We start from the raw sequence: 15,470 nt of genomic DNA, 5'->3' as shown, positions 1-15,470 counted from the left end.
CCACACACACACACACACACACACACACACACACACACACATTGATTGAAAACGTTTCTGCCCCGAGTTGAGCTGAATGTCTGTTTCTCGCCCACTTCGCTCGCTCCCTCTCTGTCCCGCTCTGTCTCGCTCTAGGTGGTTGAGGACACTCAGCTATTTTTTTTTTGCTTTCTCTTGTATAATTCAATCTGCTGCGCATTCCCGCTCACAGTGAGGGGCTGTTTGTGCACTTGTGTTCCCTCTAAGCTGCGATGTGGTCAGTGGAGGACCGTGCTTGTGTGTGTGTGTGTGTGTGTGTGTGTGTGTGTCCACGCTCTAAGCATTGTGTAACCACGGTCTCAACGTTTGTCTTAAAACACTGTGAGTGCTTCTACTAATTTGTGCTGATATGAAAGAACATTCCTGGCTCAAAATATACAACAGCACCGGGGCCGCTCTCTCCTCTTCTTCAGCTGAACAGAGGATGAAAGAGGAGAGCAGCTGAATAGACCATTGAGATCCATCCTTCCCTCATTCTGCACTGGTCCTTTGGGACGTGACTTCAAACCAACTGGCAGAGCTGGAGATCTCGGCGTGGACACTGGATAATCTTACACAGCTCTTCATCAGTTAATTACCATTCTTTCTTTTGAGGAGCGGGAGGCGAGGTGAAAGTGTGGAAGGGGGGGGGGGTTGTAAAAGAAGCTCAAAGCCCCCCAGCTAAGCTCTGGGTCACTGATTGACTGCATCAGGGCACTGTATGACAAAGCGATCTCACTTAGGGGCATGGGGTCCAATCTGTGCCCCTGCGTTAAGAGCGGGCCCTAAAACTTTCTCATGTGAGCCGACCTTATGTTAGCAGATTAGGGTGAGGGTCATTGATAACCCTGAAGGAGCCCCCCCTGTGGGCACAATGCATTTCAGAACATCAGGGTTAAGGGATGAAGCTCAACCAGACGTCCAAAGTGTGGTGAAATCTATCTTAATTTATCGAAATATGCCAAATATTCACACGGACTAAGTTATAGATTGTTGACACTTATCCAGCCAGATGTTGGTTTACTCTTCTCGCTGCTATAGACTCACCAGGTGTTCTTAGCAATGGACGTAGATATATTTCTTGAGCGACTGGAAAAGTGAGTACATCTGAAAAAGCTGTTATTGTGCAATGGAGATGTAGGAAAGACAGATGGAGAGAGAGAGAGAGAGGGAGAGAGGGAGAGAGAGGGAGAGAGAGGGAGAGACAGACAGAGAGAGAGAGAGAGGGAGAGAGAGAGAGAGGGAGAGAGGGAGGGAGCAGGTACAGATGCAGGAAACAGATCATCCTCATGAACCAGACAAGCTTTATTCCTTAGCTCGGCCTCAGAAGGGTGTGTGTGTGTGTGTGTGTGTGTGCGTGTGTGTGCGTGTGTGTGTGTGTGTGTGTGTGTGTGTGTGTGTGTGTGTGGGGGGGCTTGCCTGGATATAAAAAGGAGAATTTCTTCACCAGCCTGGAAGCAGAAAGATAAATGCTCAGCGAAACATAGGAAATGACAGGAACAAGTTGAAGGACGGGGGAAATGAACAAAAGATGCGCTGAGCGAGATCAGAGGGTCAGAGCGAGTTGGAACGAGGCCTCGAAAAGAAGAGAAGACCTTCAAACTGCTGCTCCTCCAACAAACATCGTGAATTATTAATGAATTTCCCAAACCGGGTGTTCGGGGGGGAGATTCATCAGGTTTCTCTGAAATGACCCTGGAAACAATGAAATGCCGTCTGCTCTCTGAGAGAAAGTTTCAAGGTCGAGCAAATCCTTGTTGACATTCAAGAAGCACAGATCTTAGGTGATCCACTCGTTAGACGCCCCCTGCAGGTGGAATCAGGTATTTGTGAAGGTGACTAATCTCCTGCACAGTCAACGTGAATATCGATCCTTGTCCGAAGCCTTCAGAGGTGCCAAGGTTTCAAAGAACTCCTTGGGACGATCGATATACATTAACAGTCCCTCAGAAGGATTCCTCTGGGACATGGTGTCATCCCAGGAAAGTTGGGTCATTGGTTTGACGTTGTTTTGACTAGAAATAGACAAACTAGAAGTCTGAGCTCCGTCCATTCTTCTGATGAAAAAAAGGTCCAACGTTTTCTCATCCTCATATTTCTTTAATCTCTTTTGCGACACTGCACATTTCCAACCCTTCCATTCTCTCTCTCTCTCTCTCTCTCTCCTGATCTGTTGCTAGTATAATCCCCCCCCCCCCCCCCCCCCCCCCCCGAGTTCCCCTAGATCACCTCTGATTTGAGAAGAGAAAACGTCCCACATGTGGGGCCCCTTTGAAATAGGTCCAGATTTCTGTAATTGTTACATCTGGAGTTTTCACTCACTAATGGATTTGCCATGCAGGCTCTGGCTCTGTTGTTTGCCCATCCTGTGGACTCGTGCTATTTCCATCATGGTGCCACTCTGTGTGTGTTGGTTTCTCTCTCTGTTTTGACTTGGTTGAAAAATCTTGAACAACCGAAAAGGGGAAGTTTAACCCTTGCTCGGTTGATTTATGAGAGATGTTGAGCTTTGTGTGTCGCAGCCTCCCCCCCCCTTTTCCCGAGGAGACCCCCAGCCTAGTGCACGCTCCACTGAGCACATTGGCTTTAAACCTCCCATGGCCTTCTGCCCCCCCCCCCCCTGCAGGGAGTTTCAGGATTCAGAAATTTGAACTCCCACTTAACCACAGATGAAATAAATCTAAATGATATGCAGTGAATTCTCGGTTTATGCACGGATTGGAAAATGGTTAATTCCCACTCATGCCCACCGTAATATCTCTGCTGTTAAATCAACACCTGACCCTTTATTCCCTAAGTTTTCTCATTTGTTTAATATTGAAGCATCTGCATCATGCTCCTCAGACCTTTTGTTTAATCTAGTGTGATATTACTTCATGTCTCTGAAGGGTTTTAACCAGCGTGTTTATGGAATATATCACATTTCCAGTCAGATCATCAGAAATGACACAGTCAGAAAACCCTGCACCACATCCTCTAGGCCTCCATCATGTCAGATTTGATTCATTAACTTTCCTCATGTGCCAGGTCAAGACGTCACCTCTGGAAAGAAAAAAAAACGAAGTCACACAGTCTCTGCAGCTTTCACGTTCAAGGTCCGGAGAGGATTAACCCCTTTTCTTGTTAATTGCTCCCTGGCCTTTCCTGTAGCTGCCCTTTCAAGGCAAAGTTCTCCTGCACGATGTCACAACCGATGAATTTCTGGGGTGTAATGGGTGTAAAGGGTGTAATGAAATTTCTTAGCGTCTTGGGACTGCTACTGGTGCTCAGAACTTACTGGGATTTTTACATTTTAATATATTTAAAGGTTAAGTTCTCTATGGTTTCTGTGTTTTTAAGGAACCAGCAAGTTATTATTGACACTAAAACAGTAAATTAACAATGTAAGTTATGGTAAAGCAGATCATGTAATGATATTTTATGTTATATTATGGTTTATGTGGATTTTTAAAGGGGTCTTTAAAACCCTGAGCTGATCATGTTTGCATGGAGGGAAATGGATGAATAAAGGTCACATCCCTCAAGGAAATGCTCGTTAGACTCTCGAGGACGGCGAGGGTCAAAGGTCACAGTCGGAGAAGTGAAACCACTGTGAGCACTGGCCTCAGACTGGGCTCCGGAGCGTGGGGAGGTGTCTGGACCTGGTTTTAATTAAGAGTAGACAGGAGGCTCATTGTGGGGCCTAGGCCCCGTCAACACTGGAGCCACAACACTGAAATACCCCTGCACTTCTGTTCACAATGACATTAATGAGACAGTCATTTTTTACCACAATAGCCGCGTCGTTTGTGTTAACTTCGCACAACAGAAATCACTTTGCACTCTGTTGGAGTAAAACATACACACATCCTTTGTGTTAGTGGACCTGCTACACAAAACTGAGAGTTCCAGCTAAACTCTGGTCTCCATGTACATCACTGTGATCACTGCTCTTCAGTCAATGTACTGCTCAGTTTCTGCTGCACATTGCTAATTACTGGACAACTGCTGCCACTGTCCATTATTTACGCACAAATAGATAATAAATATTATAAATTATATCTATAACATACCTATTTCTAGCCCCATATTTCTGTCTTTTCTCTCAACAAATGCTAGACAACAATATTTAGGTTTTTTAAGCTATATAGTAAATTAAGAATTCTATGACCAGCTAACCTGTCATAGATATTTAATAACATAACATTTCGTCATGTCACAGATGAGAACTTGAGTCACAGGTGTGGAACCTCCTTCCTCCCTTGATGTGTGTGGGCCGGCAATTTCATTCAGCCTCAGAAAAAGCATTTCAGATATACCAAAATTCTCCTTGCGGAAATATTTGTTTGCGATAAAAGAAGATGAGATAAAACATGTCTGTGGTCTCTTCTGGCTCTAGGCCTCTTTGGTCACTGTCAGGGTGAAGCGAGGACATTACAGATGCAGCTGAACTGGATGAGCTGCGAGTCCAACTGCTCTGGGATAAAGTTTAAACTCTTTAGTGGAGTTTTTGTGTCCAACAAGCAGCTTGTTCAAGGGACATTCTAGCAGAGACCACGTCCCACAGGCAAAGTGAAGGAGCCTTGTTGCTGCTCTGGAGCTTCTTCAACCAGACATATTGTTCCCAAGTGTCAGTTTGTCTCACAGAACCATCACGACCCTGAGGGACACCACAAGAAATGTCCAGTTCTTGTGATGATGCCACAGACATAACAAACGCTGACTAACAAGCAGATGTCGGTATAAGGGATGAATTCCTGTGTCTGCACGAAAAGCTTGGTACCAACATTAATGTGGCTCTGTTTGTTGAGGAGGATCATTGTCAACATCATCATCATCATCATCATCATCATCATCATCATCATCGTAATCACTACCATCTGACATCAGATCCAAAGAGAAGCAGCTCTGCCATCACATAAGAGACGTTTGTTTGATATTTGTTCAATCATTTCATGAAAGATCGTAAAAATCTTAATGATGAACTTAGAAGGTAATGTGGCTGTGGTCCGGCCGAGGTTATATAGACGTGTTTGAAGAGCCTGACACTTAAGTCTTCAGTAATTCTTAAGTTTTCAGGTCCTTTAAAGGCTCAATATCTTGTTTATCAGTCCCATGTTGAGTTCCCCAAAGCCGCCTTATATGGATATGTTTCATATCTCAATCAGCGTGAGGCAAAACATTCCTTACATGTACATGTCGAGTCAAACCTGGTGTTTCTTCACTGCCAGAACAGAACAGAACAGAACAGAACAGAAAAGAACAGAACAGAGCCAAGTCAAACGAAATTTCTTTTTTAAGCAGCAACGCACAACTACTGATCAAACCTCGGACACACAACACTTTATCAGATCTGGTGCCAGAACCTGAGCAGGGTTGATTCCTCTGAGTGAATCTGAGAGTCCTGACTTCGCGATGAGGCGCTCTTCAGTATTTCATTTCCGAGTTCCTTTCTGGCACCACATCTCCGACGTGTCAGTGAAGAGCTCTCACCAAAGAACTTGTTAATGCCGTGATAACCTCTAACTCTGGATGTGATCTGAGGCCTCCTGTGGATACGTATGCATTCAAGTGTGAGGCCAAACACTCCTCATTGGAAGTGGCGCTGACAACGTCCTGCTATGCATTTATCCAAAAGGGATTCAGATTTGCATTTGGTTGATTTCAGTTTATCACTGTTCTAGTTCCACTCATATAAGCAAACAGTATTTTCTTAATTTTTATTTGGTTTCATGCCACGCAACAGGAAATAGTTTGGAAAAACAGAGGAGGCCCTCGTCTGCAAATGATGAGATCATAAGAACACCCCCCCCCCCCCCCCCCCCCCCAGAGCACATCATCCCCATCCTTCCTACACAACATTCTCTGGTTGTGTTTTCAGTTTGATCCGTCAGTGTCTGAGCCGCTGCCAACCCAGTGCGATATGGAACACATGCTCCTCTCCCTGGGCGGTTATCTGTTATGATGAACTTTTTGTTTTATCCCTCTAATGGCGAGGACCATCCCTCTTCTTTTATGTTCAGCTCGTAGCCATCTTTCGTCCACATGTGTGATTTATGTTCATAGAGTTCTATATCACAACACTGTGGGAGGAAGCTTTTGTTTCCTCAAACCGACGGCCCCTCTCTCTTTTAACTTCTACGAGTTGGTTAATGTGGATTTGTTCTAAGATTCCAAAACAAATCCCTGAATCCAGGCCAGGAAATGAGAACAATAATAGAGAATTCATTCTGTAAGTTTCAGTTTGTTATAATGATAACACAGATAAGATTCAACTTTAGAATGCAAACATCTTTTACATTATTCTAATTTGTAGAAAGAGTTATTGTGGAGAGCAGCTTTGTGGAGGTTTAGCAGGTGAATATTCCCTGTCAGCAATTGCTAATTAGCGTTAAACACAAAGTAGCTGAAGCAGATGCTAAAAGTCAAATCAAAGTACTGGACAGATAAATAATCTAAAATATCTATATTGAATTTATGAGAAATTGTGTCTTTCTATCTCTTCTTTCTGTGTCCCCTCCCAACCCACTGCTCAGAAAGCTGAGCACCAAATCCCGAGATTAGAGCACAGTTCCTCTCTCAGTGGCGCTGAGGGTGGGAGGAGGAGAAGAAGGGATATTTCTTCCCTCTTCACTTCTGGATGACTGGAGTAATTTCCTCCCTGGGATCCACCTCACTGAGATGAAATGCATGTAGAGAGCGGACTTAGAGAGAAAGAGAGAGAGAGAGGGGGGGGGGGGGGGGGGGGTAGGAAGGGTTGGAGGAAGGAGAGCCTGGAATGCCTGGGGTGCATTTTTCCCCAAATGAAAAGCAGGTGACTGTTCATTGTAATGCCGTTTGGTTAGTGGGAACTGGAGAGCGGAAGAAATGAGAGGAAGGAAAGGTCGAGAACCCCCCCCCCCCCCCCTCTTCTTCTCTCTGGTATTTAGCTGTTGCACTTGTTCGGTAGTGGGCTGCTCACAATTAGTGGGAATCACACATTCACTTCCTCCTTCAGATGCTGATTGTTGTATCATGTCATTCAGGAGAAGTCGGTTAAAAAGCTAATTGGAAACAGGCTCATGCTGTTTACTGGTTGAGTTTTGTTTTTTTGAATCTGCTCTGAATTCGTCATTTGAGAGCTGAACAAGAAGTCACTGCAGAACTGGACCAGATATCTGGAAATATTAAGCACGAAGAAGTTTGACAGGAAGTCAACACTAAGGTGCTCGATAGCTCCATGCACTTTACAGGGAACTGAACGTTGCTGGTGTGTGATGGCATTGTTTTCATGTGTGTGTGTGTGTATGTGTGTCACTTGGAAAAGTAACTTAACATATTCATGGGTTTTCTCAAAGCTCGGTGAGAACATTAGTTGGATGGTAGAGGATTAACTCTTGGAGCTGCTCTGTCATAAATATAAACAAAGATACGATCCAAGAAATAGATTTTCCCGAGATGTGTCAAGAAGAAGTCGGAAAAAAGTCTGGAAATGACATCACATATAGTTACAAAATAGATTTTTCAGGTATCTCAAGGTCTATAGACACAAATTAAAGCTTATATATTCTATGCTCATATGGTGGGGATGATGTCATCATGATGTCACTATGAAGGCAGCAAATGATGTCATATAGTGATGTAATGGATGAACTTTTACAACCGTTACGATTAGACACACAATGTACAGCTTACTTAGATTTAAAGAAGAACAAAGTCCTGAATAGACAAGGGAGGAGTGTGGAGGAGAGAGAGAGAGGATGAGGAGCAGTGCAGATGGGTCAAAGGTCAGCCGGCCCTGTTTAGCTGAGAAAGATGAAGAATAGCTGCCTTGTTAAATGGGAACCTGCCCAACAAGAAGGGGGGGGGGGGCAAGACAAAACAAGCAAAGAGGGGTGTGGGACAGGATGTTTGAAAATGTTCAGCAAAACTGGGAAACAGAGAAAACCTTTACATTTATTAGCAAGTGGTTGTGTTTGCTTAATCACAGAGTCAGAAAGTGTAGCACACACAGTAGTACACACACACACACACACACACACACACACACACACACACACACACACACACAGTAGTACAATCAGACCCACACACAGTCACAGATGGAGGCATGCAGAGGTCACTCCACTGTGGCTTGTGAAAATATCCATCCATGCATATGGTGTCCCATATGAGAGACGGGCCTGTAAATGGCTGATTAACCCAGTGGACTGGAGAGGTCTCATTCAGTCCTCTGGCTCCAGCAGGAGGAACAATAGTCGCTGGTTAGTGGGGGTGAGGATGTAGTGCGTGTGTGTGTGTGTATGTGTGTATGTGTGTGTGCTTTTCATTGACTTCATTCAGACTGTACAGAGACACAGACAGGAAGGCCAGACGGGTCTGTCAGTGGCTGTGGGTCTGTCTGTAAGTCTGCCTGGGCTGTGACCTGACTTTCCCTCTCTCCGTGTTGTCTGTAGTTTGTGTCTGTCACACCTCCGAGGGCCCCGGTGTGATCTTGTTAAAGAGATCTGACGTTAACAAGCAGCTTGAACGTTTAAAAACATCTCTTGATCGGGATCAGAAGTCGAACAACTCGCTCATGAATTATGAATATCTGTTTGAATATCGAGCCCTGAAGATTCATGGTCAACAGATGATGAACCTCAGTGCCTGTGTTGATCCCCTGACTTTCCCTCTTGATATCTAAGAGATGGACGAGCCGTGACATGTGCAGATGTAGTCCATATATATTCAAATGTTTGTATTCTTCATTTGGTTTCATTCAGCTATATGTCACTGTAGAAACGGGGGGGTGAAACCTGATGATTGACAGCTTGAGGCTGGCTTGGGATTGGTCGAGGGCGTGACTTGGCGGCTGTTTGTGTGAGGTAATTTGCGATGTGCTAAAAAGTACAAGCCAGTGTAAACAGAGGGTGAAATCATGGTGTGTTTGTGTGTCTACGTTTGTGCATGAGTCACACATTCAAATCGGTTGAAGGAAGAGTTTTTCACTTCTAAAACCTAAGGAGGAAAACAGTTTGTCGGTTTCCTCATTCAGCTGGAATGTCTGTCGCACAGCTCAGTGTCTGGACGGGTTTATCTCCAGAGTGTAACGTTACCTAACACGTCCTGACGCTGCCCAGTGTGAACACACTCCGTCCATTATGAGATAAACACCGGCTGAAACACAGCAGTCGACAAAAAGTCTTAAAGTTCGTAGCTTGTAGAAATATAAATCAAGCTGCAGATATTTTTTGAGTGTCACAAATGGTCTTTAGTTTTTGTTACAGGATTGAAATTTGAACCAAATCTTTCCAGCGAAATTAATCTTCTGTCTCTACACGTCAAGTATTCATCTTCCTTTTCCTGCAGGTGTTTTCCTGTCTTTACTTTGGCAGATTGTCCTCACGTCCACGTCCTGTGTTACCCTGCACCCACAGTCACTGGAATATGTCTTATCCCTCATTTGTTGCTCCGCTAGACTTTTAAATCCTTCACATTCATCTTTTTAGCAGGCGGTGTGTTTAAATGAGGTGGAAGAAATAATATGAAAAGTAGATGAATTATCAGTTTGTTACCAAAAAGACACTGTAACATGTTGTGGTTCATTCTATTTGACATGATTTACCTCGATCAAATGAGTAAGTATAGGATAAGGTGCAACACGTTATGATGATTCAACCCAACTGCACTAAATGAAACACACTCATACATATCAGTCCCTTAAATATACCTGCTTTTTTAACCATGAATTATTTCTGTAGAAATGTACAAACAATGCAAAGTGACCCAGTTGTTTGTAAGCATAATCCTACTAACAAACAAACAAACAAACAGCAGCAGCACTTGTCCCTGTATCGAGCAAACAAAAAGCTAATTGCTTGATTTGAAATAAGCATTTGTTTGTGAAGACATATAATGTGTCTGGTTTATGTTTGTTTATGTCTGCTAATTCCTGCTGTAGTGCACCACAGGGTCGGGACTACAGAGGTTTGGCTAATGCAGCACTTCCCCTTAAGGTTTTTTCCTAGAATTCCTCTGAAATTAAACATGACACGGCAAAAAATGTCCCAGATAATTAGGAGAAACGTTACAAACAGCAGCAGAAGAGGTCGACCTACACTTTGTTATTACAAATGGCAAAACTTAACAGAAAGATAAATGAATGGTGGAGAGATGGATGAGGCTGGAAGATGCTTCTCTTCTTTAAGGGGAATAAGGAGGATTGAATGCATGTGTGTATGTGCCTTGATGTAAAACCGTGTGTGTGTGTGTGTGTGTGTGTGTGTGTATTTGCACATTTTTATGCACGAGAGTGCCCGTTGTGTCCGTGTGTGCTAATGAGTGTGAGGCAGGAGATTATGCGTGCGTCTCTAAGGGAACGGGAGTCTGTTCCCAGGAGCTGCAGGGCCTGGGCCTGGGCTGGGGGGGGGGGGGGGGGGGGGGGGGTTATGTGTACACCCTGACCTCAGCCTTCGGGGTCCCGGGTGCCTGTCTGAAACCATTTCCTTGCTTTGTGGCGCATGTGAGAGTGTGAGAGTGTGAAGCGAGTGTGAAGGACCGAGGTGCTGCAGCAGAACATATCTGAAGAGAATCAGCCGAGGGCCACGTCTCCTGTGAACACACTTCTGGGGCTTCAGCTCTTTAGTTCTCTGCTCCCCACCCCCACAGCTCTCTTCATCACCCATGTCTCCCCAAGCGATTCCCCCGTATACTCCAGCCCCCCCCCCCCCAAACAATAAACAAACTCCGAGTGCTGGGTGCATTGCTAATGATCGGAAACAATTAAGAACTCACAAAGGGAGCTGTCCTGCTATATTGCTCTGTGCCGTATTTACATAGTATTTTGAGGTTAAAGACTGAGGCTGGATCTCTGCTGAGGGCAAGGGGACTAACATAGAGCGGGCCTCTGAAGAGATCCTGGTTTTGTTTGGCTTTGTAAACCAGAATGTCTTGGACTTTTAGTAATAAGCTAGATGAGACAGAAATTAAGCCCCTAAAGCAAAAGATCATCCTGAGCTTTGAGCTGCCCCAACGAGGCCCGAAGCAAAACACAGAAGAAAGGAGGACGTCATTAAAGATCAAATACAGCTTTTAACGTTCCACAAAATCTAATATGTTAATCCAAAGATTTGAATAAATCAACATCAATTAAAAATAATGGCAAGAGGAAAGGATGAAAGAAACGATGAAGAAAATAAGCCTGTCGGTAAAAGTTTGAGAGATGATTAAAACGTACAGTGAAGTTTAAAGTTGGAGTTCCTCATGTAATTCAGACGTTTATAACTTGAGTAACAAATAACATTATCAGCATTAACGTGTTCCATCACTGTCATGAAGTTTAAAGCTCCACTTTCAGAGTGAGTAATCCCCTGTGATGTTCTCCACTGCACAACCTTACTTCACTCTAATGAACTGGCATACCAGTGGATGACCGGAGCCCACCAGTGGTCCGTCCTGCTATGTGATTGGCTGGAGGCTGAGGAGAGTGTGAGGAGGCTCAGGAGTGTTTAAAGAGGCCGATTGTTTAACACACAAAATGTATACGTGTGTGTGGGTTGTGTGTGTGTGTGTGTGTAAATTACAATTTTGCGATTAAGCTCGTGTGGACAGGTGGGGAAAGCTGAGGCTAAAATTAATCTACAGTTGAATAACATTGCTCGTTGTTATAGCAGCACGGGCTTACAGAGTGTTACACCCCACGTTGCAGAAGTAATTTGATTTGGAATCTGGAATGAGAGAGAAAACACAAGCACAAAGAAGCATGTATGCACTAAGTCTCATATCTATAGTATTCTGTATAATATATTGTATATTATGATATTTTTCATTTTACCCTAGTCAAGATTATTTTGAATTTATTGGTTGTCAAGTAGAGATTCTGACAGAAGCAAATTAAAAAAGGCGTTGCTCTCACACAGTATCCACTCCTGTTATGTTGGCAGCTGATTCCTGACCAGTTCAGAAGTGAAACCAGAGGATTGTTACTGGTCACCACAATGTTGTGATTCCAGAGGTTTCAATTTCCACAAAGCCTGGTGTCATGTTTACGGAGTGGCAGAAATATTTGAATTATTCTAATGACCCATCATGAAAAACCAGACACATGACAGATCCACCCCCTCATCCTCAAAGAACCATTAAACCCACTTAGCGCCGCCTCCCAATCCCCTGAAATCCACGTCCAGACCCCCCCGACCCAGCAGGTGCCAGCCGGAGCCTTGGCATGGCGGCCCCTTGGATAACAACACGTATGGATGCCCGGGCATAGAGGCGCGCCCCCCCCCCCCCCTCAAAAAGCCCACTTGCCAACGTGGCATGTTCCGCGCACAGCCCTGCTCATTATTCCAGCCTAACCAGATTAGGCTAATCACGTTATGTGGTGGTAAGGCGTAGCCGGGAGATGGAATGAAGGGTCGGCTGTCCTGCTGCTGCCATGTGGCTCCGTAACACAAACACTGAACTGTCACATGGAGCCTGGTAAACACATCAGGCTCCATGTGACAGTTCAGTGTTTGTGTAAGTGAGGGACTGTATAAAACCAATTTTGTTCATCTATAATCTTTAGATTATTAATAACAGCCTAATGAAGGATCTCAATGCTTTTAACATATTTTTTTTAAATTAGAAATGTTTCTGTTTGTTGGGTCCATGTTCACCATCTTCTCGCCAAATATCTACCACACTGATGTTTTTGGTTTTTAGCTGTATAGCCCAATAGATTGTCATATCCATAGTGAAATGAACAATACTCATTCAACTTTCCATGTGGCGCCATCATCAGCTCAAACCTCAGCCTCAGCTGTGGGGGTTAAGTGCTAATAAGCCATTCATAGCATGGTTATGCACTTAATTAAGATTAAGTTAAACACCAGCATGTTCACATTGTGAGCGTATTAGTATTCATACATGAGCCTTCAGCTCCACCTCACACAGCTGCTACCTCCACTGTTAAAGCACAATAACAGAACAAGGTGTTTAAAGCCATTATATAAAGACCAAAACTTGTGATGAAGGTATTTTATTATAACTTTCATACAGTTAGATTGAGCAGAGGATGCTGCTTCCATCCTGATGTTCCCAGATACAATAAGAAACCACAGGCTGAGCATTATTCCTCATGACCCAACCCTCCTGTTATAGACACTGTGTATAACGAGGTGTCAACTATAACAAACACTATAATGAGGCAGTTTTATTCTCATCTCGAATCACCTGAAGGATTCAGTGTGGCTGCTTCGTGTTCACCGGATCCTGCACCGCCTGGAAACCCGACATCTTTAGAAGTGGAACCGCTTCAGAGAGGACAGAGAAAGAAAAACCAGCAGAGTCCAGTGGAGACTCAGTCTGGTTTATCATTTAAGAGTCCTGTGCTATGATTACACACCCTGAGCCACTTTTCCAACACGTCGCCTCTCAGGACTGATGAGAGCAGAACAAAAAGGGGGTCATTAGTGGTTCTGAGATCGTGGTTTGAAGTCTGAGAATATTTTCAGGGCAGGGAACTACTTGATTTTCATCACCAGGCCCGGTGATTCCATGGTCTTCCCATATGAGAATTCCTGAGCTAAGTCCCTCAGTATGGCAACCACATGGGCACTTTTAGCCCTGTCCAGCGCGCACATGCACTTAATGGAAGCCTCATGGCAGGACCCCATTTTAAACTGGCACTTCCTGTCTGGAAAACCTATCCACTATGTCCCTTTAATCCCCTGTGTAGAAACATGTGTGTGTTTAGGAACGTTTCAGGTTTAAATCAGGGACGCATGTAGACGCCTGCAGACACACACACAGGAACTAATTCTAAGTTCTCTCACTTTGCTGAACTGTCATTGGGAAGAGACACCAAATAAAGACAATTACAGATGAGTTCAATATAAAATACCGTCTGCATTCTGCTCTGAACACCCAAAAGCATATATGAAATGATATATATATGTATCAGAAGGTTTAATGATTATAAAATCTGAAGATGAAATAAAGAAAAACGGCTCTTATATGATAAAAGACTGGAGAACAGAGAGAAACTCCATATGGGTTTTGTTAAATGCCATTTCGCTGTAGTTGATGGAATATCTAACGGCTGTGGCCGAGTACTTTTACGACATAATAACTACAATGTTAACATTTGGTATACGGCTGTTGATTCAACGGACCACTAATCCCATAGAGCCGAACCTCAAAGCTGAACTGGGGACCAGCTGAGCAAATATACACCACATACACGAATGATGTCATATCTCCCCACGGTCGGCCATTAGGGGGAAAATGGAAACAGGACGCAGCAGGGTTTTTTATTTTTGTTGTTGAAAGACACGACAAGATTTCCAAAGCTTGACTTTTCAGTTTTCTGCTGAATGCCTAGAAAACAGACAGGAAAAGGGGTTTGTGAGGAAGAAGAGCAGCAGGAGGGGGACACACACAGGATGTCTGACACACAGCTTCTCCAGAGTTGTGTAACGCACCTGCAAGGAGGGAGAGGAGATGACAGGACAGAAGTTTTATTTAGATATGTTTATGTCTGAATAAATGATAGTTTGTATAAATATTAGAAAAATTGAGTAAATAAGAAGTAAATAAGAAGTAAATATATATTGTTTTTTTATTGCTTTTCTTATGTGTGTTGTATTTAATGTGTTTTTATGTTTTTATGTTCATTGTATGCATCAATAACCAGAGCAAATTCCTGGTAGTTGTAAACCTACTTGGCAATAAATACCTTCTGATTCTGATTCTGATTCTGAATGTATATGACTGATGTGGATTTTATGTATCGCACATGGCCAATTACACAAAATGAACCTACGAGTGAGACTTTATATTTCTGTGGAACACCTGCACTCGAGCCGTCAACTCACAACCTTTTTTTTTTAAACACCAACATTCCTTCTGTTCTTTGTTTCCTCACCTGCAGCCAGAGGAGTTGGAGGCTCTTCATTCCCACACGTTCCGGGTGAAGACGTTCAAGAAGGCCAAGCACTGCGGCGTCTGCAAACAGAGCATCGTCCAGGACGGACTCGTCTGCCGAGGTCAGTCCCCCCCGGCCCGGAGTTATTCATGTGGGGTTTTAGTTATTCTTCAAGATCAGAATCTAATACGTCCAATTAGAGAGAAAGATCTCTTCAATAAAGACTAGTTGGTTTTCTTGACTGGGAAACAAACTAACATTCCTGAATGCCATTGACAGTGTGGAATACTCTGTGGTGTCTTAACAGCGGTTCTGACCGTGGTTATTTAAAAGCTGTCACATGCGTCAGTAGAAAATCCCATCTAAGTCACTTTCTTACATCCCACTCATGACTTTATTATACAGTGGTGTCCTCTGGCTGCTGGGAGATGATGGCCCTGAGGGTTTTCCACCACAACTTCTTACTGGGAGGAGCCTGAGTGCCTAGGATGACATATCTAAACCACACTCAGGGAGATCTTATCACATCCTGCATCTTTGCATTAATGCTTTAGAAATTCTGGGGAAGTTGGATGAAGTATTATTGCAACATATTTTCCATTCACTG

At 43.8% G+C, this 15,470-nt stretch overlaps 1 protein-coding gene across 4 annotated transcripts in view; it reads left to right on the top strand.

Moving 5' to 3' along the window:
• The window catches only part of tns1b (tensin 1b), a 116,229-nt gene that overhangs the window by 9,470 nt on the left and 91,289 nt on the right, over positions 1-15,470 (top strand). For all 4 annotated transcript variants that reach the window (XM_053439499.1, XM_053439497.1, XM_053439500.1 and 1 more), the window contains exon 2: positions 14,870-14,984. In XM_053439499.1, coding sequence (XP_053295474.1) covers positions 14,870-14,984 — 115 coding nt within the window. The remainder of the gene's footprint in view (positions 1-14,869; positions 14,985-15,470) is intronic.

The sequence above is a fragment of the Pleuronectes platessa genome, chromosome 14 (genome assembly GCF_947347685.1).
Source record: "Pleuronectes platessa chromosome 14, fPlePla1.1, whole genome shotgun sequence".
NCBI lineage: Eukaryota > Metazoa > Chordata > Actinopteri > Pleuronectiformes > Pleuronectidae > Pleuronectes > Pleuronectes platessa.
The sequence above is the reverse complement of the archived record's forward strand: the minus strand, read 5'-3'. Positions and strand labels throughout refer to the sequence as shown.